This window comes from Xyrauchen texanus, chromosome 5 (assembly GCF_025860055.1).
Source record: "Xyrauchen texanus isolate HMW12.3.18 chromosome 5, RBS_HiC_50CHRs, whole genome shotgun sequence".
Classification (NCBI taxonomy): domain Eukaryota; kingdom Metazoa; phylum Chordata; class Actinopteri; order Cypriniformes; family Catostomidae; genus Xyrauchen; species Xyrauchen texanus.
Window position 1 is genome coordinate 43,856,952 of NC_068280.1, and position 27,916 is coordinate 43,884,867.

At 36.9% G+C, this 27,916-nt stretch overlaps 1 protein-coding gene across 4 annotated transcripts in view; it reads right to left on the reverse strand.

Moving 5' to 3' along the window:
- Window positions 1-8,797: 8,797 nt before the first annotated feature.
- The window catches only part of dachb (dachshund b), a 53,292-nt gene continuing 34,173 nt past the window's right edge, over window positions 8,798-27,916 (reverse strand). For 2 of the 4 annotated variants that reach the window (XM_052127184.1, XM_052127181.1), the window contains 9 exons: window positions 25,631-25,750; window positions 25,226-25,395; window positions 21,540-21,681; window positions 20,798-20,869; window positions 19,489-19,619; window positions 17,894-18,041; window positions 17,495-17,632; window positions 17,337-17,402; window positions 8,798-10,688 (listed from right to left, as the gene is read on the reverse strand). In XM_052127184.1, the coding sequence (XP_051983144.1) occupies window positions 10,651-10,688; window positions 17,337-17,402; window positions 17,495-17,632; window positions 17,894-18,041; window positions 19,489-19,619; window positions 20,798-20,869; window positions 21,540-21,681; window positions 25,226-25,395; window positions 25,631-25,750 (1,025 nt within the window). In that variant the 3' untranslated portion in view covers window positions 8,798-10,650. The remainder of the gene's footprint in view (window positions 10,689-17,336; window positions 17,403-17,494; window positions 17,633-17,893; window positions 18,042-19,488; window positions 19,620-20,797; window positions 20,870-21,539; window positions 21,682-25,225; window positions 25,396-25,630; window positions 25,751-27,916) is intronic. The other 2 variants (XM_052127182.1, XM_052127183.1) reach the window with 2 other exon arrangements.

The following is a 27,916-nucleotide window of genomic DNA, read 5'->3' on the forward strand; positions in this document are numbered from 1 at the left end:
ATGTGGTATTAAGTGTAATGTATTTAAACAATAATCTTTATTTCTGTTTTTGTTTCAGGTCACCGCATAAGTTGTGGCAAATCAGAGAAAAGAGCTCCCCATCACTGCTGCCCCCTTTTTTCTCTCTATGTCAGCTTTGCATCTGGCATGCGTACAAACGTTCCTGCTATGGCCGCCCAGAGCTCCCTGTCATTGCTGCCCTTAAGGCTCCTGTTACAGCCGTCCAGAGGTTTCTGCCATGGTCCCAGAGGTTTCTGCTGCAGGTGCACAGAGGTTCCTGCTATTGCCTCCCAGAGCTCCCTGTCATTACTGCCCTAAAGGCTCCTGTCATTGCTGCCCTAAAGGCTCCTGCCACAGATGCCCAGAGGTTTCTGCCACAGGTGCCCAGAGGTTTTGACCACAGGCGCACAGAGGTTCCGGCCACAGGCGCACAGAGGTTCCGGCCACAGGCGCACAGAGGTTCCTGGTGTGACCGCCCAGAGCTCGCTCTCTTGGCCTCCTTTGAGGTTTATGTAAAAGTTGTCCAGTTGTATCTGTCACAACCGCCCAGATGTTTCTGTCAGCCACCAAGAGGCTCCTGCTATGGCTACCAAGAAGTTCTTGCTACGGCCACTCAGACGCTCCTGTCATGACTGCTTCAAAGGTTCTTTAAGGCTGACCCACATGTTGTTATGATAGCCGCCCAGAGGTTTTTGCTATGGCTGCACAAAACTCCCTGTCATGGCTTCCCTTGAGGTTTACTGTAAAACCTACCCAGCTATTTCTATATAACTTTGAAAGGTTTTTATAATGGCCATACCAGAGATTCCTATTATAACCACCCCAACATTTCCTGTTAGGCTGACCCATAGGCTCTTACCCCAGAGGTTCCTATCAAGGCAGTCACAGAGGTTACTGCTATGGCTGCACAAAGCTCCATGTAATGACTGCCCTTGATGTTTCTTGTAAAAGCTGCCAAGTGGTTTCTGTAAAAACTTGGTATGTTTTTTTTAATGGCCATCCCAGACGTTCCTATGAAGGCCACTCCAGAGGTTTCTGTCACAGCCACCCAGAGGCTCCTGCTACGACAGCTCAGAAGTTTCTTGTAATGACCTACAGCCAATAGGTTCTTATCTTGGCCAGCCCAGAGGTTCCTACCACAGCTACTCCAAAGCTTTCTGTCATGGTTTCCACAGAGCAAACTGTCATCCCTACACCAGTGTTCCTTTCATGGTCAAGAGGTTCCTCCCATGGCTGCCCCAGAAAGTACTGTCATGGCCACCTCAGAGCTTCATCCCATGGCTGCACCAAAGTTTTTTGTGATGGCTGCCGAAGAGGTTACTGTTCCAGCCACCCAGTGGTTTATGCTTCGGCCACCCAGAGAGTCTTGTCATGGACACCACTTAGCTGCCCCAAAGGTTCCTGTAAGGTTGACCCATAGGTTCTTATCATGGCCTCCACAGAGGTTAATTTAAAGGCCTTACCAGAAGTTCCTGCTATGGCTACACAAAGCTCCATGTCATGACTGCCATTGAGGTTCCTGTAAAACTGCCCAGTATTTTCTGTAAAAAAACCTCATAGGTTTTTATCATGGACGGCCCAGAACGCTTCAGTGTAAACATGACACATTAGCAAAATGAAAATTTGCCATATTCTGATTACAAAAGGGAGTATTGATGTGCATGTAAATGTAGACATTGTCTTCCATCTTGGGTTATACAGTGTTAGTTATTAATGCCCCTGCCAAGTACCTTTTATTTTACACAACTGACATATTGTGAGTTGCTATCTGATTTCATGTTTACTAATGTTTATAGAAAGTGTTAATGCAGTTGGTTCATAATAAATTTAAAATGAATTATCAGATTTATCAAAACATCCCATGATTAATCAAAATGAATCAGATTAGATTACCTAAAAGTGTGATCTAAAAGATTACATTGTTGATTAGAATTTAAATCATCTAATTTGTAATCAGTACTGGATTATATTTTATGAGTAATCTATTCTACACTGTTTACATTTGTTTAACTATTACAAAAAGATGATGATGATGAATTTTCTTAGGATTATACAATTCACAAAATATATTCTAATTTAAATTTGTTTTGAAATTGGTCTTTGAAAAACAAAACAAAAAACTACAGCAAGAAAAAACAAGCATTTGTTTAATTTAAGATTTATTACTCAATCCTTATAATTACTGAGATGGAGGCCTTACAAAACTTTCCCATTTGACAACTAGCCCATTCTCCATATATTGTATTACGTCATATGAAGTTGTCATCATGAGCACAGAATGTATTTATGCTGCAGGTTAAATATGGTGATATATATATATATATACACACATTTATTTCTTTTATTTTTTTTACAAAAAAAACTGTAAAATGTAAATTATATTTGTTTATTATTTTAAGTATATTTTGACTATACATTTTGATCACAACAATAAAATTAAATCATGGCTCTCCCAAAATGTGTAGTATCCTATATGTGAGTATGCATTTGTGAATATGCATGTGAATTTTGTTTTGTTTCTTGCATAGGAAAATTAAGTCTAAATGTGTATAAGCACTAGGCGGCAGCACTGTTCTGATATTCCTCCATGTCCTTCACATTGCTCCAAGTGTTCCATTGTCTTTATAATAATTATAGACAGTAATGTATTTTCACTTTCAACTCTTCATGTATATAATACAACTTTTCCCTTAAAAAAAAAATACTGTGGTGGTACCACGTCGTAACTGAGGTTTAAAATCCTCAATATGCAATGTGGATACACATGTACACACATTCACACAAATTCAGTCCCTCTGAATGGGACCTCCACTGACCCAAAAACTACTTCATGAAGCCAAACCTCTTCTCTTTCCCCATTTTCTTTTTCTATTTGTTCATATATGACTTAAAGCGATAGTTCACACAAGACTGGAAATTGTGTCATAATGTACTCACAAACTCATTTGGCACACAAGAAGAGATGTTCAGTGGTTCCATCACGTGTGTCGAAGTAGTATTGACAAATTTTGTAGCCAAGACATATAAAGTGCTAAAACAAACAGCTATACCTTTTATAAAAGCATGTATAGTATATTTACATATACACCCATCTGGAACCAACAATCATCTATGCGATTATCTAATCAGCCATTCATGTGGCAGCAGTGCAGGGCCATTAAAATAAAATATTAACATCAACCATCAGAATGAGGAAAAAATGTGGTCTCAGTGATTTGGAACGTGTCATGATTGTTGGTGCCAGATGTGCTGGTCTGAGTATTTCTGTAACTGCTGATCTCCTGAGATTTTCACACACAACAGTCTCTAGAATTTACTCAGAATGGTGCCAAAAACTAAAAATATACAGTGAGTGGCAGTTCTGTGGATGGAAATGCCATGTTGATGAGAGAGGTCAACAAAGAATGGCCAAACTGATTCGCACTGACAATGTCAAAGGTAACTCAGATAACCGCTCTGTGCAATTGTGGTGAGAAGACTATCATCTCAGAATGTTATTCTGAGATGCGTGTTGGCACTGTTTTGGTGGCACGAGGGGGACCTACACAATATTAGGCAGGTGGTTTTAATGTTGTGGCTGATCAGTGTATGCACATACATATATACATATATATATATATATATATATATAAAACTGCATAATTTGTTGTACTTAATCGTGATTAAGACGCAATATCTTTATAAACATGAGTGGACAAAATATGCCTCATCCACCCAGAGCCCACCCCACCAGCAGAGTTGAACAACAGAAAATGAACACAACACACCTCAATACAAAATAAGGCAGTTGTAAGTGTACTATGACAGGATGTATTTACTTCTTTATATGGAGTTTTGACATATTAACACATTACCTTTCCAGGAGAACAGTGGGATTAAATTGCTCTGGTCGTGTGACTGTTGCACCACTCATGCAAAAACGTCTGCACTGTCATTTACAATTGACAACTCTGCAAAATACATCAAAAAATAATTTGAGACCTCATGCACAATTATAACCGGTGGGATTAAATGGGAGATTACCTGCAGGGTTCCAGCAATGCCTCCGACTTCTGCTTTGGCTAGTGGACTAACAAACAGAGACACTGTGACAGAACCTTGGAGACAACAGCAAGGTTTTCGTTAGCCGGTAATCAGTACCGCCGCTCCCTATACGCATATTATGCAGTCTGCGTAGTGCACCAACTCCCTTTACCAACTTTACTGGCACGTTATACGTTATTCAAAGTCCTGGTTGCAGTCGCAGAACACAGACGATGACCTCGCGCTCACACTTTCGCCTCGCGTGCTCTCACCGCGCCTCGCAGTGTGGCTGGTGTTGAAATGGCAGCTGTCTTGCCGCTGCAGTCATGTTACAAAGTTCAGAGCTCTATCTGTGCTTTGCGGGCATTTTCTACTGCTATGCTACATTGATTATGCTGGCGCAGGTATCAGCATAATGCCTCCCACCATCTGTTCTCCCGACGGTCAATGCATGTGACATTTAGCGGCATTTTCGTGAATTCACTCGCGCCTCATGAACTACGGTTTATTTAAAGGGTGATATTACGCATCAACGGTGTTTAAAAATGTGTGGCGTTAAACGAATTTTGCGTTAACGCGTTATTAACGTAATTAACGCGTTAACTTATATATATATATATATATATATATATATATATATATATATATATATATATATATATATATATATACTACACTGTTGGCCAAAAGTTTGGAATAAGGTACAGATTTAGCTGTTTCGGAAGGAACCTGGTACTTTAATTCACCAAAGGGGTATCCAACTTATCACAAAATATGGTCAGGACATTATTTTGATTTATTTATTTTTTTAGAAAAAAGTTAGCCTATTTTTGATCAAATCTAGAAATGCCCCATTTCCAGCAGCCACCACTCCAATACCTTATACTTGAGTAATCATGCCAAATTGCTAATACTAGAAAATCACTTGCCATTAAATCAAACATAGTTGAAAGCTATTAGGCTTTCTTATGGCACGTCTAAAAGTCAATATTAGATAAAAAGAAATGGCAAAAAAAAAAAAAAAGAAACTGCTTCCTTTAGAAACTCATCACTCATTGTTTTGTGCCTCGAATGTCCTCAGCTGACAGCTTCATTGAATTCAACCTCCTCAACACCAGTTTAATGCACAACAGTAAAGAGAAGACTCAGGGGTGCAGGACTTATGGGAAGAATTGCAAAGAAAAAGCCACTTTTGAAACAGAAAAACAAAAAGAAAAGGTCTGAAGGAGTAAAAGAAACACAGACATTGGACAACAGATCATTGGAAAAGAGTGTTATGGATCTTAACCCCATTGAGCTTTTGTGGGATCAGCTATACTGTAAGGTACGTGAGAAGTGCCCAACAAGACAGCCACATCTATGGTAAGTGCTACAGGAAGATAGGGTGAAATGTCACCCAAGTATCTGGACAAACTGACAGGATGCCAAGGATCTGCAAAGCTGTCATTGCTGCACATGGAGGATTTTTTGATGAGAACTCTTTGATCTCTTTATCTCGCCCTCCCACTGATCAGCTGATTCAGTGCCTCTGTGCACCATCACAATTCGGCCACGCCCTTCTTCTCATCACAAGGGCAACAGGCTCCTTTGATTTTTTTTCTCCCAAAACACTAAATAGCAATAAATACTACCAAAGCACTTTCCAAAACACCTGTTTGTCACTATGCACTGCAAAAGTTTCCTGATCCATGAAATCTTTACATGTGGTGTATAAAGGTTGATTCTGAAGCAATTTTATCTAATTTTCTAGATTTTTTTAAATTATGCAAATGTATGTAGCTAATGAGAATCCCTGAAATTATCACATTTTATTTTGAGAAAAACTATTGATATTTATATTTCAATTTAGAGCGCACATCATTACTCTTTTCAACAAACTGCACTGGTTACCAATGGTTGTTTGCATCAAATTCAAGGCATTGTCGCTTGCCTACAGAACAACCCCCTATCAACACTCGCTACTTCAAGTCAATGTGCCCTCCAGAAGCCTAAGATCAGCGATTGAACGGCACCTCAAGGTACCATCTCACAGTAGCACAAAAACACTTTCCCGGACCTTCAGTTCATCCGTTCTTCGCTGGTGGAATGACCTTCCAAACCCTCCCGAGCAGCTGACACTAACCACCTTCAAGAAACAGCTAAAGATCAATGTCTTTCATTTCAGTCCCACTAATCCTCTTCTTTCTTCTCTACAAATAAATAAATAAAAGAAAATCATTCTTTTTCACCACTCATGACGTCATTCTTGTGCTTCTCTAAGCAATTTGCAGCTTTGTATTGCAGCACTTTTTTATTCTGCCTCCTTAGGTCGCTTCTATTGTACTCCTCATTTGTAAGTCGCTTCAGATAAAAGCATCTGCTAAATTAATAAATGTAAATGTAAGATGTTACAAATTGAGTTTTGTTGGTGAAATCTGAACTGAATTGAAAATTTCAACATTTAAGTCAGAAAGTAAAAAATAAAAAATAAAAAAATGGCCCATAAAGTATAAGATCTCACAATACTGCTATGATTAAGAAAGCTTATTTGAAGACATTACTTTCTGATAACTGATTTAAAAAAAAAAAATTATTTATGCATTCATGTGTTGGAAAATAAGAAACTGTTAGATCTTAAAGAGATAGTTCACCAAAACTGAAAATCATGTCACAGTTCACTCACCCAGATGTTGTTCCAAAACGGTATGACTTTCTAACATCCTGCCTAATGTGTTATTTTTTTCTGTTACAGAGAAAGCTTTAGTCAGTGTTCATGCAAGATTTCACAGGTCTATTTATCAGTAAGTGACCCTGCTGTAGTGAAGAAAGCTTTGTCCCCATTTTCACTTTTCAATGTTAAATTCCTCTGCTGTGTTTGAGCAATCAGTATTATTATTCTTCGCTATTGGACCAAGTGGCTATTCACTTGCACAAACAGATCTCAATGAATAATTCACAAAATCAAACATCTTGCTCGCAGAATAAAACCTTTTCATTGTGCTATCAGTAAAGCTGAGAGATTCTCCATTTAGCAGATGGATTTTTTTAATTTTTAATTTTATTTTTTTCTAATCTTAGGGAATAAAAATGCTGTCTGAAATTGAAATATTGATCTTTAACATTGCAATCACCTGGTATTACATTAGAGAGAGTGTGAGAGTTTCTATCTGTCTTCTATCAATCATTTTTGATAAAACGTTCCTGTTCCTTAATAGGGGAAGCAGAAAGAGTGGAATGCTGGTCACTTTAGATGAGCAAAAACATCCTCTCTTATCTTCAGATGTCACGAGAAAAGTTGTTGATGGGTTCAATGACTTAATCACAATTTAATAATTTCCTTTCAACCCATTTCCTCCCCTTTCCATTTCACTGTGCCCTAATATGGGTAATCTTGTTAAACAAACATTTTTTCAGTCTTGTTGGAGTGCTTGCTTCACAGTATCTGTATTTGAAGGCTTTAGTGCATGAAATGGCTCCACTTTTTCTGCTCACTTGAAACAACAACCTTATTTAAATGTTACTGTACAAAAACATATGTTGTCCCCAACTGCATACACCCCCATTAATAGACTTGTATGCGAAATGCAATAAGACTATGTTTATGTTTTGAGTGTCTCTGACCATCTTAGTCCTGTTAAGCTTGCTGAAAATAGGTGATATTACTTTTGTAACCTATCAGACTTACTATTTTTACCTGGCGATGATTAAACTGGTGGAAAAACTTATGCTTACATTGAAGGAGCACCCCAAGCCATATCAAACACATGTTTATCTTCCGCTCCATCTATCTCATTTTAGCTGTATTTTTTAAACCACAATTTTCCCACGTTTCTAAATGGCCATCTGTTTTTAAAGAGCAAGTCTAATTCAGAGTAAATGAAAAAATAGTTTCATCATCACAGATTGTTTTCAAATCTATTTATGGTCCCCACAGATTTATGGTCTCAAGTGATATTCCCGAAATATGCAAAAGAAAAATATTAAGACAGATTACAATTCAACAATACTGTAATGCTCCACAATTCACAATATCCTTGTTTGGGAAAGGATTTTACATGACTGTAGCTGTATCACTGTAGACCATCAGTCTGCTTTAACTTCAACGCCCAAGTCACCGGTCACACCACAATCTGAAATATGAGTCAATTACAGTACGTATGGGTCATTTTCAGGAAATAATTTGTGTGCTATGCACGTCCCAATGGCCTACTACTGAATCAATGGACAACATATAACTTATTATAAATAACTTATTTAAGGCGACTTAATGTTTACTTTATTTAGATAAGGCTCTGTTTAGTGCACTGTATATAACTGGAACATAAATCTGGAAAATCTTTACTTGTTTGTTATTCACTGGAATCTCATCCAATTTGCATGACCCCAATCAGTACCATTATAATTTTAATGGGTTCAGCTCTGTTATGGGGAAAAAATTAATAAGATTATTAACTGTAAACAACGTAGTACAAGGATATTTGCAAGTTAAGGCTGTTATTAGCCATTTCTGCTCTGACTGTTAACCCTATATTGTTCAACTCGAAAAATTTGAATGTAACAGGGTTGTACATAATGTGTTTTCAAAGAGAAATGTCATAGTTTTATTTATTTATTTTGCAATTATAATTGATTAATCACAAGGTACACCAAAACTGAGTGATACTTCTTGAATTTACTCTTTATCTATTCAAATGATAAATATATGACTTCCAAAATTACTGTGACAAAATGGAAATAATATAACAATCTTTAAGATGTTATTATGAAACTTAAGCATTTAAAATATAACCCCATACCCAAAGCCTATACCATGATTTTAATAGGAAAATTACTTTTGTGTACACAGAGGATTAAAAACAGCAGGTTTTGGAACAAGATGGGGAAAGCGTAATCCATCCATCAGTCCTTTTGTATTGCAAAAAAAAAAAAAAGTAACTACAAACTATGAATGTAAATGAAGACTTTGATATCTGTCAATAAAGGCCATACACTTAGCAGCTCAGAGACATTTAAGCTATTAATGGGGTCTCATTTGCATGACCTGAATCAATAGGACTGTTTGATGGCTTTTGCTTCATCAGGAACATTACTGATGACAAGGTGACACCAGTGACATGAGCATTCCTTTGTTTATTTGTGTTGTTGCTTCATTTTGGAGGATAAAATGGTGACAGACATTGATCTGGACCTTTTGAGACATCAATTAGCATTTGAAAGTCAATAGGATCGATGGCTCATCCTGATGAAATCAGCAGGAAATTCTGTTCCATGGGAAGTCTGTTTTCCTCTAAGTAACTCTCAGACTAAATAAAGACTCATATGCTGGGAAAAATGCCAAACACATAAGATAATATCCAATGTGGTCTAGGGTCTAGTTTTAGCCAATGCTAAAATGGTTAGTGAATCAAATCTCTGTAAATGCTTGGGAACAGGAAAACACATTTACTAAATCCACAGGTTTCATACAAACCAAAAGCATCCTTAACACATAAAGCGAGAAACTTTCAAGGAGACTTTCGAGAAACAACACTTGAACGAGTGTGGTGATGTTTTTGAAATACAGTAACATGCGTTTTCCATTTAAGTCAACAAAAAACAGCATTCACAACCCATTTTATTTCTATAATTGGACAGGATATTTAATGAGAAAAAAATAGGGAGGGGCTTCATTTAATTTTTCGGCAATTGATTGGATTGTGAAAAGTGGTCTCCACATGACAGGTGGTTGGAGGGGAGGGGCTCAAAAATAAGAGGGCATGATGTAAATTTTTTGAAATATTACAAAGACTCTTTAGAATAATGTGCACCAACGATTTGTTCACAGTAAGACCAGGAACGTATAGACCCTTTTTACTAAGAAAGTAAAAAGGGTAAAGTTTGATTTCATGTTGACTTTAAGAAGGATTTTAACACATAACTATTAAAAATACAGAATACAGTGAGTACATTCAATGAGTGGAAAGGGATTAAGGTGATTTTCATTCAGCCAATTAAATAATGCAAGGTCATAAAAATAGGAAACAATCACATACAGTCGGAAAAAAAAACTCTTCAACTCTCAACTCTTTTTTTGTGATTAATCAAAGCATTGGGAATCTAATCAAACCTACAAAGAAATGGACAGAAAATGAGAACATTGACAAAGAGAAAAGCAACAAAATGTAATGTTCTCATACTCTTCTATTTTGAGTCTTTCAAACAAGAAGATTTAAAAACACTATGTGGTCTTCTCTGAAAGACAGAAACAAGCTCCCTGTCTTATCCCATTTTTTACATTTTCATCATTCCATCTTGAGCACATGGAACTGCGGGTCACTGTTCTTAAAGTGATGCCAGAATCCATATCAGTAGATACCTCTGAACAAATAACAGGAAGGCATTACTGCTCTTCAAACATCAAGTGAGCTTAAGAAGGGAATTATGTAAAGTCTATGTAGATATAACAACCATCGAGTAATCTGGAATGCTGTGAGGTTCAGAGGATGGGAATGATGCTTTCACTCAAAGATCAGATATTCTCCAACATCTCTTCATTATTTAAAAAGCCACAAAGTCCTCTCTGGAACCTGAATTTGGGAAGTGTCTTGTTTTTGTGAGTAGGTTCAATGTGGAGATCAGGCTTGCCTTTTATTAGGATGTTGCCTCTTCTTAGTACTTTATTGGGTTCTTTGTGTATGTTCTGCTTTCTGTGAGGGAAAACAACAAGAGGCAGGTAAGAGAACATTAAAACACGTTTAATTTGTGAGATCAAAGAGAAAATAAATGATAATGAAAAAGTGTCCTTTGACGAAAGGTCTAGGTTCACTTGGTGACCACCTCGGCATTACCCATTTCCTCCTTTAAACGAATGGTTTGATCTTTCTGAAATCATATTTAACCCTTAAATGCTTGGGTGTTTCACCAAAAAGTATTACACACATAGGGTCTTAAGTGACCCAACTATTACAAATGGACTGACAAAATGCCCAGATAGTGTCCAGAACTGGCTGTCAAACACATATAGAAATGTTCAGCCGTGACGTAAATTTGTAGGCAAATCCGGAACTCTAAATCACCATGGGTTTCCTGGGGTTTTTGAAATTGTGTAATATAAGGTCTACACATTAATTGACGATACATGAACATTTTGTTTTACAACTTAAATTACACAGTCATACCTCAAATGTGAATTTTGAAGTGTGTTATGTTGTAGAACAAAACGTCAATGTATCATCAAGTAATATGTACCACAGACCTTATTTTACACAAGTTAAAAAACCCATTACAAAAATACATAGGAAAATCCCCAGGGAACCCATGGTGAATTCTCTTCCAGGCTTTTGGACTACAAGATGAACAGCTCGATTGAGCTACAAGTTAACCATAAGCAACACATGCATTTTCTCTGACATGTATTGAATCAAACTCATGAACACTATGATATGGCTATTGCCATGTACTACTGATATTATGTAAGTTGAATGTCTAACTTACATAATATCAGTAGTACATGGCAATAGCCATATCATAGTGTTCATGTGTTGTATACTTGTTATAGTTTACTTCCATGTTGCTTCTACGTCAAACAGCAAAGTCATATGGAAATCAAGTCAATCACTGAAAAACAGTGCCAACTGTTCAGCAACAAGTAGCATTTCTAAAAGTAGTGAATTGTATGAATATAATACTTCTTTGTCTTGTAATAATAAAAAGATATATTGCCATAGTGTATTTCATATCTATTTAAATTTTACTAATGACCCTATTTGAATTTATTTGGCAATTTTTCTATTTTTACACTATTCATAAGAGAAAGGATACTGAAGGGGCATAACTGCAAAAAAATAGATGAGGTAAAGGGGGTGGAATGGGTCACTTAAAGTGAAATTATGGGTTCAATACAAGTTAAGCTCAATCGACAGCATTTGTGGCATAATGTTGATTACCAAAAAATAAATAAGAGAAAATCTGAAGTTACAGTGAGGCACTTGCAATGGGACCAATTTTTGGAAGGTTTAAAAGGCAGAATGGTGAAGTTTATACATTTATAAAAGCAATTATATTAATTCTTCTGTTAAAACTTTTGTATTATTTGAGATGTAAAATAGTTTAGATCATAATTTTTTATTACAGTCATTTTATAATTTGTTGACATTACAATACCTTTAGACAGAAAATGTGATTTTAGCACACTAAAATCATGTTACTTTGGATATTTTTTAGATTGTGGCTTTACTTTTTGAAACCGTGAGTATTTTCATGTTTACAGATTGGCCCCATTCACTTCCATTCCCAGTGCCTTACTGGAATCCATTGCTTTTTTAAAGAAAAGGAGGGTGTAATGACACACCAACACTGGAACTGGAGATGAACCCAGGTACAGGAGTTTATTAAACAGTACACAGAGGAAACAGGTAAGGGGAGTATTCAGGCAAATATACATCTTATCAACACAAGTCTTTCTTCAAACCGGAGGACATAGGCAGAAGGCGATCACCACTAGGATCCACAGGTCTGTATTTCAGGTACAATCTTTGCCAAACAGAAAACATCAACTTCAACCTGTGTTTCAGACTCACAACATCCATAAAACTGAGGAGCAGGTCAGTATTTAGAGGCATAAAACAAACAGAGTCTCACATCCAGAGCAGATCGTTGATAAACAGGTAAGTTAACACAGAGGTACAGTGAGGAAAATAAGTATTTGAACACCCTGCTATTTTGCAAGTTCTCCCACTTGGAAATCATGGAGGGGTCTGAAATTGTCATCGTAGGTGCATGTCCACTGTGAGAGACATAATCTAAAAAAAAAAATCCAGAAATCACAATGTATGATTTTTTAACTATTTATTTGTATGATACAGCTGCAAATAAGTATTTGAACACCTGAGAAAATCAATGTTAATATTTGGTACAGTAGCCTTTGTTTGCAATTACAGAGGTCAAACGTTTCCTGTAGTTTTTCACCAGGTTTGCACACACTGCAGGAGGGATTTTGGCCCACTCCTCCACACAGATCTTCTCTAGATCAGTCAGGTTTCTGGGCTGTCAGCTGAGAAACACGGAGTTTGAGCTCCCTCCAAAGATTCTCTATTGGGTTTAGGTCTGGAGACTGGCTAGGCCACGCCAGAACCTTGATATGCTTCTTACAGAGCCACTCCTTGGTTATCCTGGCTGTGTGCTTCGGGTCATTGTCATGTTGGAAGACCCAGCCTCGACCCATCTTCAATGCTCTAACTGAGGGAAGGAGGTTGTTCCCCAAAATCTGCTAATACATGGCCCGGTCATCCTCTCCTTAATACAGTGCAGTCACCCTGTCCCATGTGCAGAAAAACACCCCCAAAGCATGATGTATACAATCCCCATGCTTCACAGTAGGGATGGTGTTCTTGGGATGGTACTCATCATTCTTCTTCCTCCAAACACGGTTAGTGGAATTATGACCAAAAAGTTCTATTTTGGTCTCATCTGACCACATGACTTTCTCCCATGACTCCTCTGGATCATCCAAATGGTTATTGGCAAACTTAAGACGGGCCTTGACATGTGCTGGTTTAAGCAGGGAACCTTCCGTGCCATGCATGATTTCAAACCATGGCGTCTTAGTGTATTACCAACAGTAACCTTGGAAGCGGTGGTCCCAGCTCTTTTCAGGTCATTGACCAGCTCCTCCCGTGTAGTTCTGGGCTGATTTCTCACCTTTCTTAGGATCATTGAGACCCCACGAGGTGAGATCTTGCATGGAGCCCCAGTCCGAGGGAGATTGACAGTCATGTTTAGCTTCTTCCATTTTCTAATGATTGCTCCAACAGTGGACCTTTTTTCACCAAGCTGCTTGGCAATTTCCCGTAGCCCTTTCCAGCCTTGTGGAGGTGTACAATTTTGTCTCTAGTGTCTTTGGACAGCTCTTTGGTCTTGGCCATGTTAGTAGTTGGATTCTTACTGATTGTATGGGGTGGACAGGTGTCTTTATGCAGCTAACGACCTCAAACAGGTGCATCTAATTTAGGATAATAAATGGAGTGGAGGTGGACATTTTAAAGGCAGACTAACAGGTCTTTAAGGGTCAGAATTCTGGCTGATAGACAGGTGTTCAAATACTTATTTGCAGCTGTATCATACAAATAAATAGTTAAAAAATCATATATTGTGATTTTTGGATTTTTTTTTTAGATTATGTCTCTCACAGTGGACATGCACCTACGATGACAATTTCAGACCCCTCCATGATTTCCAAGTGGGAGAACTTGCAAAATAGCAGGGTGTTCAAATACTTATTTTCCTCACTGTAAGTTCTTTTCCTCTGAAACCTTCAACAAGGCCAGACGCTGAGTGAGTGTGAGGTTTGAGTGCAACCAGAGTGATGATGAGCTGCAGGTGTGCATGATTAAAACTCAGGCGAGTGGGCGTGACTGACGGTAAGGGAGAGGGAGCAGGGTGTGGTGTGAGAGAGGGAGTCTGGTGGATCCGTGACAGAGGGGCAAGTCAAAATACATTTTTGTACATTTTGCAACAAATGCTGTCAATTGTGCTTAAATACTGAACCCGGAATATTCCTTTAAAAGAGACAAATTCTAATTTTTATCAGTTTGTTATCAGCCATATTCCCAATGATTTTCAACCCTGTTACATTCAACCCCAAAACATTTTAAAATGTCAGTTTTCCTGAAAAACACTGTCCTAATAGTGACTTATGGTTGGTATAGATAAATAATTATATTTTTTAAGCAGTATATATATATATATATATATATATATATATATATATATATATATATATATATATATATATATATATATATATATATATATATATATATATATATTGCTTTACAATATATCTGTATTATGCAGTAGTGAGGCAGGCCATGAGGTGTTGGGCAGAGCTGGGTTTCCATCCACGTATTTTTTTGCACATTTTGGGATATCACATAAAAACTGCTGGATGGAAACACCAATATGCGATTAGAATCTACAAAATGCAAATTAAAAAAACAAAACATATAAATGCATAAACTATGATGAAAACATATTTACAGAATAAACAATTATTGAATTGATTAGGAATAGAAGATGTGAATAAAAAAGTAATGTGTCTGAATAACTCATTCATAACTGGACTGACCAGCAGACCATCTGAATGTTGCTCTGGTCATCCTGAAATAACCGTGTCTACAAAATCCAAAGCCTGCATAGCGTTTGCAGAGCAAATAAGTCAAATACAAACTTGATCTTTGCCGAAGAGCAGGTCTATTGACACTTAAAATATATATTATAGATCAGCACGGCAAAGACATAAGGAGGGAGGATTGCACACACATAGTGCTCCCAGAACTGTGTGACATTCTGTCGCTCCCAATCATAACACAAGTTCTTCTAGAGTGTTTTGTCAGCATGCTCTAAACCGTGAGTACTGTATTTTATTAATAAAAGAGTTACAGTGGCTACAATGTTTTGGAAGTGACGATTTTGTTCTTTTGAACACATGGGGTGGGGAAACGTGGCTTTATTGATACATTGTTTTTGCGATGCTATAGGTTTTAGTATAAATGAAATTTGCAATATGGATGGAAACATAATAACATCTCAAAATACATATTTGGGTGTTTAATGCCACCAGAAACATTCAAAGTTTTCTCTGCACATAGATGCACATAATGTCAAAAAGACAATGAAGACCTCTTTCATTCAAATGCTGTGCCAATGTTGAAGATTTTCTCAGCATTAAGGAGCCATTTTAATCAAATTCAAGGAATATATCATGTAGCTTTAGCTGTCTCACAGTGAGGAGGGGGAGAAAAAACAGCAGCCAGATGCAGAAACAGATAAATGAGTGGAAGGGTGGTGCTGGAATATTCATGCGGTGAGCCACTGCTTACACAGGAAACGTGCAATTAGTCCCTGGCCTTTTGATTCATCTATGTGTTTATTTGATAATGGTTACACTCTGAGACCAAGGGAGCCGATGATCTCATCTGTTTAGAGGATGCGGGTGAGTGACACAAGGTGATGCAGAGAGAGAGACAGATGTGGAAGTGGAAGTGAGGTCAAGATGCTAAATCTGAATAAGCTATTTAGAGTCCAGCTGAAACTGTGCATGTCCACATTAATGCACACTATATATGAGAGTTAAACTTTTATATTCACATTAATATTTCTACCATATTAATTCTATGTGGTGCTTTTTTTATGACACAAACGCTTTTAGCCCTTCATTTGTTATTTTATGTAACATAAATGTAAATTAACAGTATTTTCTGAAAAGTTCAGATTCTAAGCTTTCATATAATACCCCATCCGGGGACTATAACGTTTAAGTGTAAACTTATTTCGAGATATAGCGCCCCCTATGGACCCACCGGTGTGTCTATGAGTTTAAGGGGTTAACCCCTAAACCTTTGGGCTTACCATTCACACATACTGTAGACTAACTGCAAAAACAAATATTATTTTTTCAGAACACCCCCCAAAATAATAAAAAAAAAATAGACGCAATATAATTCAAAAATATTCATATAAAATATTATATATGTTTACAATCTTATGATGAATAGAAATTTCAACCAGTTTATTTTTTTAGCTGTCCTATATTTGTAAGCATGTATTTATGGTTCTGTTCACTCTACCTCCCATTAAAAAGTCTTATTTTTTAGATGGCAGCAAGTACTTTCATCACAAAATGCAGATCTGAAATATAGGTGGCGCTCTAATGCATTTTAGCCCTCAGAGATGTGCTCGTCCATAGACATTCATTCTAATTTTCAGTTCATGCACCACCTCCATTGTTTCATCGAATATCTTGGCCTTGGAGTGGACTAGATACTCAATCTAGGTGTCATTAGACATTTTATCACCAATAAAATATTTTTCAGATGATTTGTTTATGCATGCTTTTCCTGCTGAACTACATATTTTTTTTCTGGACATCTTAGATATAACATTAGATTATTCACCAAAGCAAGCTCACAGACAAGAAAAATGTTCTCATTGTGCAGAAAACTGCCTAAGGTAAAAGCAGATATTTTGGTTTTTGTATTAGAGTTTTTGACTATAAGTTTGTACTTGATGTCTTACAGAAATCTTATTTCACTTTGTGATTGAAAATATTTAGAACTGTGTTAAAAGGGCAACACAATAAACTATAGAGTCACATTGCTGAGAATGAGAACTTTCATTTGATATATGACTTGCCCATTTAAGATGTTAGGGCCATATTAAGACATTTTTAACAAATTTTAGATTAAGAATTTTAAATATACATATTTTTTTTATTTAATTGATTTACTATTTATAAAATTATTTAAATACTGTATACAAAGCAGCCAGTTCTTTTAACTTCCTTTTAAACTCAATACCTTGTAACATGCAATTTTCCTCGGGGCTTTTGCAGTGCTCCGTCTCCATGTCCAGACTGATTGGATCTGTGTTAACAGAAAACGACAGCTGACAAAGCTTGCTGAAAGAGTATCACTCTGAATGAAACTCATTCAATGTGTGTTAATGTGTCTTTTACCATGTGTGAGAGAGTCTGATGAGGTGGCCTGCTGTAAGACCTGCTCGATTTGCCCTCTCCTCTTGGACTCATATTCCAGAGCCTCCTGCAACCTCCTCTTTGCCTTCTTCTCCTTCTTCAGACGTCTTTGAATGGTGGCTACCAAAGAAAAGATAAGATGGACACAGTCAACACTAAAGCTCAGGATTAGAGCAAGACGATATTTAAAGGGGACATATTTAAAAATATTGTAGAAAAGTTTCCCTCAGGCCAATTTATAGTGTTAGTAAAGGTTTCTCACACCAAAAACAGTCAGCAGTCTGCCTGGAGCAGTTGCATAAAGTCGATAGTATTGCATGATGGTAATGCATTGATAAAGATAAATTTACTTTACAATGTTACAATGAATGTCAGAGGTACCTCGACTGCGTAACTCAGAAGTGAGCTGTCTCTCTAGACTCTCTCTCATCTCTCTCTCTCTGTACAGCTCCATCTTCAGCTCTCTCCTCTCCTGCTGAAGCTGCTTCTCCTGCACACGAGCATTCTCCAAAGCTACCTTTAGCAGACCCTGACATACACATACAGTTGAAGTCAGAAGTTTACATACACCAAATACATTTAAACTGGAAGTTTTTCACAATTCCTAGAATTTAATTGTAGAAAACATTCCCTGTTAGGTCAGTTAGGAGCACTACTTTATTTTAAGTATGTGAAATGTCAGAATAATAGTAGAGAAAATTATTTATTTCAGCTTTTATTTTCTTTCATCACATTCCCAGTGGGTCAAAAGTTTACATGCACTTTGTTAGTATTTGGTAGTGTTGCCTTTAAATGGTTTAACTTGGTTCAAATATTTTGGGTAGCCTTCCGCAAGCTTTTCACAATAAGTTGCTGGAATTTTGGCCCATTCCTCCAGACAGAACTGGTGTAACTGAGTCAGGTTTGTAGGCCTCCTTCCTCGCAAATTCTTTTTCAGTTCTGCGCACAAATTTTCTATCAGACTGAGATCAGAGCTTTGTGATGGCCACTCCAATACTTTGACTTAGTTGTCCTTAAGCCATTTTGCCACAACTTTGGAGCTATGCTTTGGGTCATTGTCCATTTGGAAGACCCATTTGCGATCAAGCTTTAACTTCCTGGCTGATGTCTTGAGATGCTGCCACATAATTTTTCCTTTCTCACGATGTCATGATGAGACTTTTTTATGACAGACTACAGTCTGCTGAGCAGCCTTTCAGGTTATGTCAATATATGACTTGTTTTACTGTGGATATAGATACTTGTCTATCTGTTTCTTCCAGCATATTCACAAAGTCCTTTTCTGTTGTTCTGGGATTGATTTGCACTTGTCGCACCAAACTACGTTCATCTCTAGGAGACAGAATACATCACCTTCCTGAGCGCTATGATGCCTGCGTGGTCCCATGGTGTTTATACTTGTGTGCTATTGTTTGTACAGATGAACGTGGTACCTTCAGGCATATGTAAATTGCTCCCAAGGATGAACCAGACTTGTGGAGGTCCACATTTCTTTTATCTAAGGTCTTGGCTGATTTCTTTTGATTATCCCATGATGTTAAGCAAAGAGGCACTGAGTTTAAAAGTAGGCCTTAAAATAAATCCACAGGTACACCTCCAATTCAGTACAGCTCCTATTAGAAGCTAATTGGATAATTGTCTAAAGGCTTGACATAATTTTCTGTAATTTTCCAAGCTGCTAAAAGGCACAGTTAACTTAGTGTATGTAAACTTCTGACCCACTGGAATTGTGATATAGTCCATTAAAAGAGAAACAATCTGTCTGTAAACAATTACTCATGTCATGCACATAGTAGATGTCCTAAACAACTTGCCAAAACTCTAGTTTGCTAATATGAAATCTGTGGAGTGGTTAAAAAATGAGGTTTAATGATGAACCTAAGTGTATGTAAACTTCTGACTTCAACTGTACACACATTATAGATGTTGCATGTGTATTCATGTGTGTGTTTGCATGCATTCCTCCACAGCCATACCTGGACATTAGTGAGAAGTGTCTCGACGGAGGAGAGGCCGTCTGTAAATAGGAGGGAAGCAGGGAATCCCGCAGGAAACTTTGGAGGCGGGATCTTCTCAAAAATCGTTGGCTTCACCGCGTTCTGCTCAACTGCAGACAAAAGAACACAAAAGGTTTAATTACTTTTGAATTATTTGTAGAAACAAATTTGTAGACTGTTAATTTCCATTATCAAGAAATGCACAAATAGAAGTAAACAAATACAATTATATTTATATATATATATAAAATATTAAATATAAAGAATAATTTATAATGTTGCATATTTGATCACACACACACGCACACACACATAGTAAATAAAAAGTAAAATATAGTATATATAAGTAAATATAAAGTAAAAAGTGAATCATTATAATTGTATTTCTATAATATTATAATATTACAAAATAAAACATATCTTTAATATAATTAATTATAATTAATATTATTCCTAAACATTATTTAAGATTCAAACTTACTATTTAAATATTATTTAATATTTTATTTTAAATAATTAAAATAAAAAAGCAGCAACTTTTTGAAAAGTATTGACCTTTGACCTCTCACTCTTTTTTCTTACTCTTGGTTTCATATCTCTCTCTTTCTATTCTAGTTCATTAATTTATTTAGCTTTATTTTTTCCCTTATGGGGATATCTTGTAATATCTTTACAATAATTATTTACAATAACTTCACTCCAAATGAAAATGAAAACTGAGAGACCATCTGCAAAGTTCAAATATGCAGTTGGATAAAGTTTACTAATCAAACACAGTATCAGTGGAATACAGACTCTGTTTAATTCTTAAAATAGCATAGGTAAAAGCACCATTGCAAGCACAAACTGAGACTAAACAAAAACTGCAACATATGTGGTAGATAATTTAGCATATACTGTAAAGTTCCCCTAAATTAATATTTCACGAGGTCTTTCAGTTTAAAATAATATAATGCATAATGTAAAATTCCTTTAGTTCCATTGTGACTGTATCGCCTGCTCCACAACACTTCCAAACAGATGCATGTCTGTCGGTTTATGAGTTTTATATATTTACTGGTAGAGGATGATATGAATAATGAACATATTGTTTAAATTGTTGTGTTTTGAGATTCGTTATGTACTATATTGCACCCTATTTAATATGCCATTACATCACCAAAATAAACTAAATAGATTCTGCAACTCTGTGCAATATTTGAACTATAATGAGAGTAGAGAAGGTCAGAGGGTTTTGTTTATGTTATGTAATGTTAGGTCATATTTGGGTTATGAATAGGAAACACACCCCTGTCATTGGAAAGCCTTTTCATATGCAGAGTTGTCTCTGTCTTCCTTTGTTCATCATGAATGTCATAAGCTAAAGAAAGAGAGAATTATAAAGAGAGTAGATAAATGAAACAAGAGGTTTCTGAATAGCAGAGACTATTATGAACATATATTGCTTTGCACTATTGTTGTACATACATCAGAAACATTGCAATGCTTGTTTATTAGTTTAAGACTTTTTACTCAATATAAAGCATGTAATGTTGTTTATCATGGACATTACATGCAGAATATTATGAAACAACAGTAATATCACACATCCAAATAAAGAGAATAACAGCAAAAACAAAATTCACTAACATTCAAACACTAGATTTTTGAAATTCTGAAGAAAACAGTGGTGCTTGCCCATGCAAAAGCCACTGCTAATATGCAAGGGCATTTATATGTGATTGCTAAGGTGTGTTTGCAAGGGTGTTTTAAGTGGTTGCATACTCAAAAGAGCCCACCCCAAATTGTATGAAATATTTTCCATATGTCCCTTGACATGGCTCAGGTTCCTCCTCCTATGTAAGTCAATGGTATTTTTTCACCTGCTTTACAGTTCACCAGGCAAGAATCTTAAGTCTGAAGTCTCTCTTTGTAAAAAGCTATAAACACCTCTCCTCAACAAGCCACACAATTTTAGGTCACTAATACTTTGGGTTTGTTCCAATCCTAACTCTAAATCTGAGAAATTGTTAGAGAGATGCTTGACTCACCTGCTTTTTGTGGAGAGTGTGTGTAAGGGTGTGTGGGGCTGCTGGAATCTGAACTGGTATGTTGAGGTGATGGCTCTGTTTTCTGAGGAACGTTCCCTTCTACAGATGGTGTCAGAAAAGGACCATCTTCAAAACACTCCTGCTGAAATGGACAAGAGGAAATTCAGTCACATAAAAAATCACACACTTATATATAAACTCTCCCGTCATGATAACTAGGCTTGTCATTAAATATCGATATATCGGTTATATATTTTTGAGGCATTGATATATTAACTTTAGTCCACATTTAAATTAGAAGCCAAATTTGTGTGCTTTCCAATTCACTTAGTTGGCCTACTCAATGTAGTCTGGCGTAATAGCGTTGTGAGACCACAAGAGGCTGATATAACATTTAATGAACCTGGATGCACACTGGATGAGTGGTTTTGTGGATCTAGTCATCACCATACACTCAAAAGTTACGAATGTTTTTGTACTTAAGAATGAATAAAGTGATGTTAATGAGTTTGCAGGTTAGTGTATGAAACTGGTGTAACTGCACAAACTGAACAATTAGAAATTACTATGCAATTTATTTGTTTGTAACCTTGAAATGGTTTCATTCAAGCTGTCAAAACACAAAAAGTCATACTTGTAACTGAAAATAAATATGAAAGATACATTTACTTTCATATCTGCATCACCTTGGTCTAATGATGGACTACACTCTTAGAATAGAATACATAGACTATAAATGAATTGCCAGCAAAAGCCTTCATCAGCTAACTAACAAAGGACAATACATCTATGTGAACGTCTGCAGTTAATCCAAGATGATCTTCAAATAGATTAGTCATTAATCTTACATTTCTTACAAAATCCGTTTTTAAACATTGACCTTTAACAATTACTTAGTTTAATAATTTTAAACCATGACTTGCACTATACAAAATTAAGTCATATTTGCATTATATTCATGATGTCAGCCAGAGGGGAACTGGCCCCCACAGTGAGTCTGATTTCTCCAAAAGTTATTTTTTCCATTAAACATCATCTTATGGAGTTATGTGTTCCTTGAGACAGTCGCCTTTGGCTTGCTCACTGGGTTTCTAAATACAATTATTATTCAATTACTTATTTTTAAACACAATTCACAATCCTATTTTATCAAACTACAAAATGATGACTCTTAAAACTTTATAGATATTACGGTTTCATTTTTTGTTAATGCATGATTTTCTGTAAAGCTGCTTTGAAACAATGTGTGTTGTGAATGGCGCTACAGAAATAAAAATGACTTGACTTGACTTATACACAATATATCATCCAGTGATGGCTAGAGTAAATAAGCTTTGCCCTTTGATAATGATTTGGGTCAAATTTAATGGAAAACAATGTGAGTTGAGCTCCGTGGTGCAGCAGAATATTTAGCAGACTCCGGAAACATTTGAGCTGCGGTGTGTGTACCTTTGTAGAAAATTATATTTTAGAACACACCATGTCATCTGACAGTGCGAAAGTTGTTTTGAGAAATTTGTATGAAGAGACAAATACTTTTGGGCAACGTGCAGCCCAGTTTATATCTGAAAAAGAAGATATATCGATAATCATCTGGAACATTTTCTGATCATGAAACAGGCATCAATCTCAAGCCTAATGAAGCTCAAAGTATACTTTGATTGTACGTGTTGCTGATTGCTCTTCGCACAGTATGCATGACTCAAATTTCGTCATCAGCACCAGTCGAGGACGAGGACTGTGAGCTTCGCCGGTGTTGTGCCTTAATATGATTCCCTAGTATCCTTATGTTTACAGGTGGCCTTTAGGGATAGGGAAAATGGCTCACTACTATGGCTAAGGTTAGGGGTGGGTGTAGGGTTAGGCTTTAGGAATAAGAACCAATCAGGTAGCGCAGAGTCAAAATCTGGCGGGGAGTCAAATTTCAGCACAACACTGGCAAATGTGCCAGTCCTTGACTGTACCAGAGCCCTTCGATCAAGGAGAGCCTACAAGGTTAGCATAGCAATGCATAACGCAGCAGTACTACAGACATTCTATGGGTTGTACACTGGCAAGGTAGTCTAGCATAGCCAGACCTATGAGTATGGCATAGGTCTGATGTCTACAGCCATTTCAATTGGCCAAGAACCACCCATTTAGACAGGAAAAGCCATCTAAATGACATGTAAAGTGAGCAATCATAGTCGGGTTTGTCATTACGGGGTGTTTAGGTGCAGGGTAATCTGAGATGTATCATACCATAATAAATAATTTATTTAATGGTGCGCGAGTCTCCACGAGCGGTTGCACAGAAAACACACTGGAGAAGAGCAGAAAATGTGTAGAGAGTCTAAGCACAGTACAGTAAACCTCATTATAGAGAATTTTACAGACTTATCTGTCATGTTTGTCAAGAAGTATGAAAATTCACTCAATAACTGTACATACCCGTATCTTGCACATATATTACCACTTGCACATGAACATACGCCATTCTATATGTCCTATTTTTTTTGCATGTCTATTTATACTCTTACCATGTTGTATATTCTGTGTCTCACTGTAATGTTCTGTGTGCACTTGATTGTTTCTCCTATCACCAAAGAAAATTCCTTGTGTATGTGAGCACACTTGGCAATAAAGCTCATTCTGATTCTGAAGTAAAAAATACAGATCTACTCATGGATATTCCACTTTACTTTCTGTTACGTGCCTCAAACGAAACTCTGAATATCTTTAAAACATTTGATGTCACTAACCTGACAAACTTGGGCAAACTCTGTGATTGTTTTGTCCTCAAAAGCGCTCATTCTATCAACGTGGATCCTTATGAACACAACTTGGCTTCCAGGCGGACTGATAAAATGCCCTGTGCTCGTCTATTCGAGGAAGTTCCATCAAACCAGCCAATCAGATTGCCGCTGACTTGATAGAGAAAGCACGTTCCAGTTTTGTCTGCTATAAGCATCAGACGGTTAGTGCACGAACTGTGAGCGGTCCGTGGGTGTGCCGTCTGAGGCTGAGACTACTGACGAGGAGACAAGAGGCCTATTTTTTAACGGATGTCTAAGGAGGAGATGCATCAGTGTGCAGAATATACTGCTTTTGTGAGGAAACAGCTCATCACTTAATGAACTGACCTAATGAAATGTCCACTAATCCTCAAAATGCTTTACATTAAACAATCATTTTGGAATTAACTACGTGTGGAATTTACTATGATAAAATTTATGTTTTATAAGAGAAGACACAGACAATTTTGGTTGGCTTTTTTGAAAAAGACCAGCATGGTTTCACATAGTTGCTAGCTGGCCAAAGCCAATCATTTATGGCCTTTGGTTGGTCAAAGCTGGTTTTGGTGGTTAATTGGGTGGTCTACTGGGTAAGTCTCAGACCCACCGGCTGGTAGACCACCTGATTAACCATATAAACCAGCTTGGACCATTTTGGACCATCCAATGACCATGAATGGTGGTATGGAAATTCATGTTGATCTAAGTAGGTCTTTTCGCAGGACAAAGAAACAAATGCTTGTGAAAAGTCAAATAGTGTGCCAGCATAATCTCCAAAACCATTAAAGTAAAGCTAAAAATCAGGTATGTGTGGTTATGTGATTATTTTGAATGACCATTTGTGTGAGCAATCCTTGATGACCTGGAAGAGTGCACATGTGTGTGTTCTAGTGTGTTTTGTGTATTTCCTACCTTGATGACAGATGTCGGCCTGGAGACAGAGCTGTGCACCTGTGCACTGGCAACCATGTTGGCAATTGTATTAAGGTGGTTCATCTGGTTCATTGCCATGGCAACAGAGGCCGGAGGAAGTCCAACAGGAAGCAGGGGATGCGGCATCATCATGAAGGGCAGGTCCAGTCCTGAGAGAGAGAGGAACAGAGAAAGTGAAAAACAGTATGGCAGAATGACAGCCTATGTCACCTTTCACTTTCATTGCATGGGAAATAAAATGTGCAAAGAAAGTGAATGGCAAATGAGGATGTCAGTCCCTAACTTTCTGCATAAGAGATCATTTTGTGTTCCACGGAAGAAAGAAAGTCATACGAATTTGGAACGACATGAAATTTAAGGGTGAATTGTTCCTTTAATACTCACTGTTGGCCAGTAGATGGGTGTGTTGGAGAGAGTTGAGCTGAGAGTTGTTCATGCTGTGTTGTGTTTTCTCTGAAGCAGGTGACGGATGTTTCTCTCTCTCCCAAGACAAACCAATATGTCCTATAAAAAAAAAACACATAAGATGCTCAGAATCAAAGTAAAACATGAGTACATTTGGTTGAGAAAATAATGTTGTTTTTTGTCATAACTTGAAAATAATACATTTTCATTTTTGGATCACTTATCCCTTTACTCTCTGTTCTCTGTTTTCAATTGAAAGTTGACTAATGCACTAAAGACCTTATACTTATCCCTTGAAAAGTAAAATATAACAGGAAATATTATAGATGGGCATAATTTAGTTACTTTTCAAAGACATAAAGACATGCTTCCCAAAACCCAGTCCCCAAAATGCACTGAAATAATATCTCATTATCATGAATGTGAGTGCCATTGTGAGCAGATGGTGTTTAGGTGGCAGATTGTGGCAAACGAATCAATGATAAATCGGTCCCATAAGAATTTCACGTGCTCTAGACAAAAAGGTCTTCAGAATGGCGGACAAAAATAGCCTTATAATAAACAGTACAGTTACATACAACACCATGGCACACCTTTGCAGCCTGGACCACTTGCACTATGAATACTGAACAATAGAATGGCCATCTGTGCAATGATCTGTATGCCTGTGGAAATCAAGACTGTGTCAACACACACACACACACACACTCTCTCATATATGTTCTGGGACTGGAGTTCTAACGTAAGTGAGAGGGCGCTTATTCACAGTAATCAGACAGATGAAGATGGATGAAACGAGGAAAAGCAGGAGCAATCAGAGAAAACAAGAGCTGCAGCTGTTCTACAAACACATGTAAAACAAACTAATGCACATGTAATCTTCTGTGTACTGTGTCAAGTACTCAAATAAGAAACAACATTCAGCTTTTGATGAATGTCTGTAACAGACTTCTTTTGTATTAGTGATATCTACTGGCAGGTCTTTGATCCTATCTTGATACTATCTAATACACACTCCTTATTGTGCATGATTCAGCAGTGCACATTATTCCATGGCAAATAAAGTTTGTCTTTGTAATCATTTATCAAAATGTAATTACTTGCTCTACCTTACAAATGTATTCTTGTTTCATTTGGAAACATGTCATATTACAAAGTAAAATGGGCTGTAAAATCTGTTTCATGTTGACTTTAAGGCTTACGATCAGCCATCAGAATTATGATTTCACCTGGTGGACGATAAAACGACAAATTTCACTATAGAGCACTATAGCAACACCATACTAAATATTTTGACAGTGTTTCATGATACCACTTAGCAGAACAGCAACAATGCTAATGAATCTAAAGCACAAAACTCACAGCTCAACCAGTGTAGTCAGGTTTCTGAGCGAATGACATATAAAAGTTGCTCTTTTGAATTTACAAAGCAAAACATACAGTGTGACCAGTTTAGTCTGATTCCTGAATGAATTATTCTTAAAAATCATTCATTTGAATCTACAGAATGAAATACAGTCACTAGTGTAGACCAATTCCCAAACAAATTACTCTTATCAGACAGTTCTTTTGAATTTACAGCGCAAAACATACTTCACGGCCAGTGTAGCCTGGTTCCCAAAAGAATGACTCTTAAGAGCCGCTTTCTTTTGAATCTACAGCGAAACTTACAGTGTGACCAGTGAAGTTTGATTCCTGAAAGAATGATTCTCAAAATGTGTTCTTTTGAACCTACAGCGCAGAACACACAGCGTGATCACTGTTGTCCGATTCCCAAACAAATTACTCACATGAGCCGGTTCTTTTACTGTGCAAAGCAAAATTTACGATTAGTGAAGTCCGATTCCAAAAATAATAATTCTTATAAACCAGTTCTTTTGAATTTAGTGTGCAAAAATATTCTGCTACTAATGTAGACTGATTCCCGAATGAATGATTCTTATGAGCCGCTTCTTTTTAATTTACACGGCGAAACATACTTCACGACAGTGTAGTCCGATTCCCGAATGATTGACTCTTAAGAGCTGGTTCTTTTGAATCTACTGAGCAAAATATATATCATGACCAGTGTAATCTGATTCCTGAACGAATGATTCTGAAAAGTTGTTCTTTTGAGTCTACAGCGTGGAACCAACAGCATGACCACTGTAGTCCAATTTCCAAACAAATGATTCTTATGAGTCTGTTCTTTTGAATCTACACTGCAAAAACATACTTCATTGTGAATGCATTACTTTTCTCAGCCCATTTTTTGTGAATAATTTA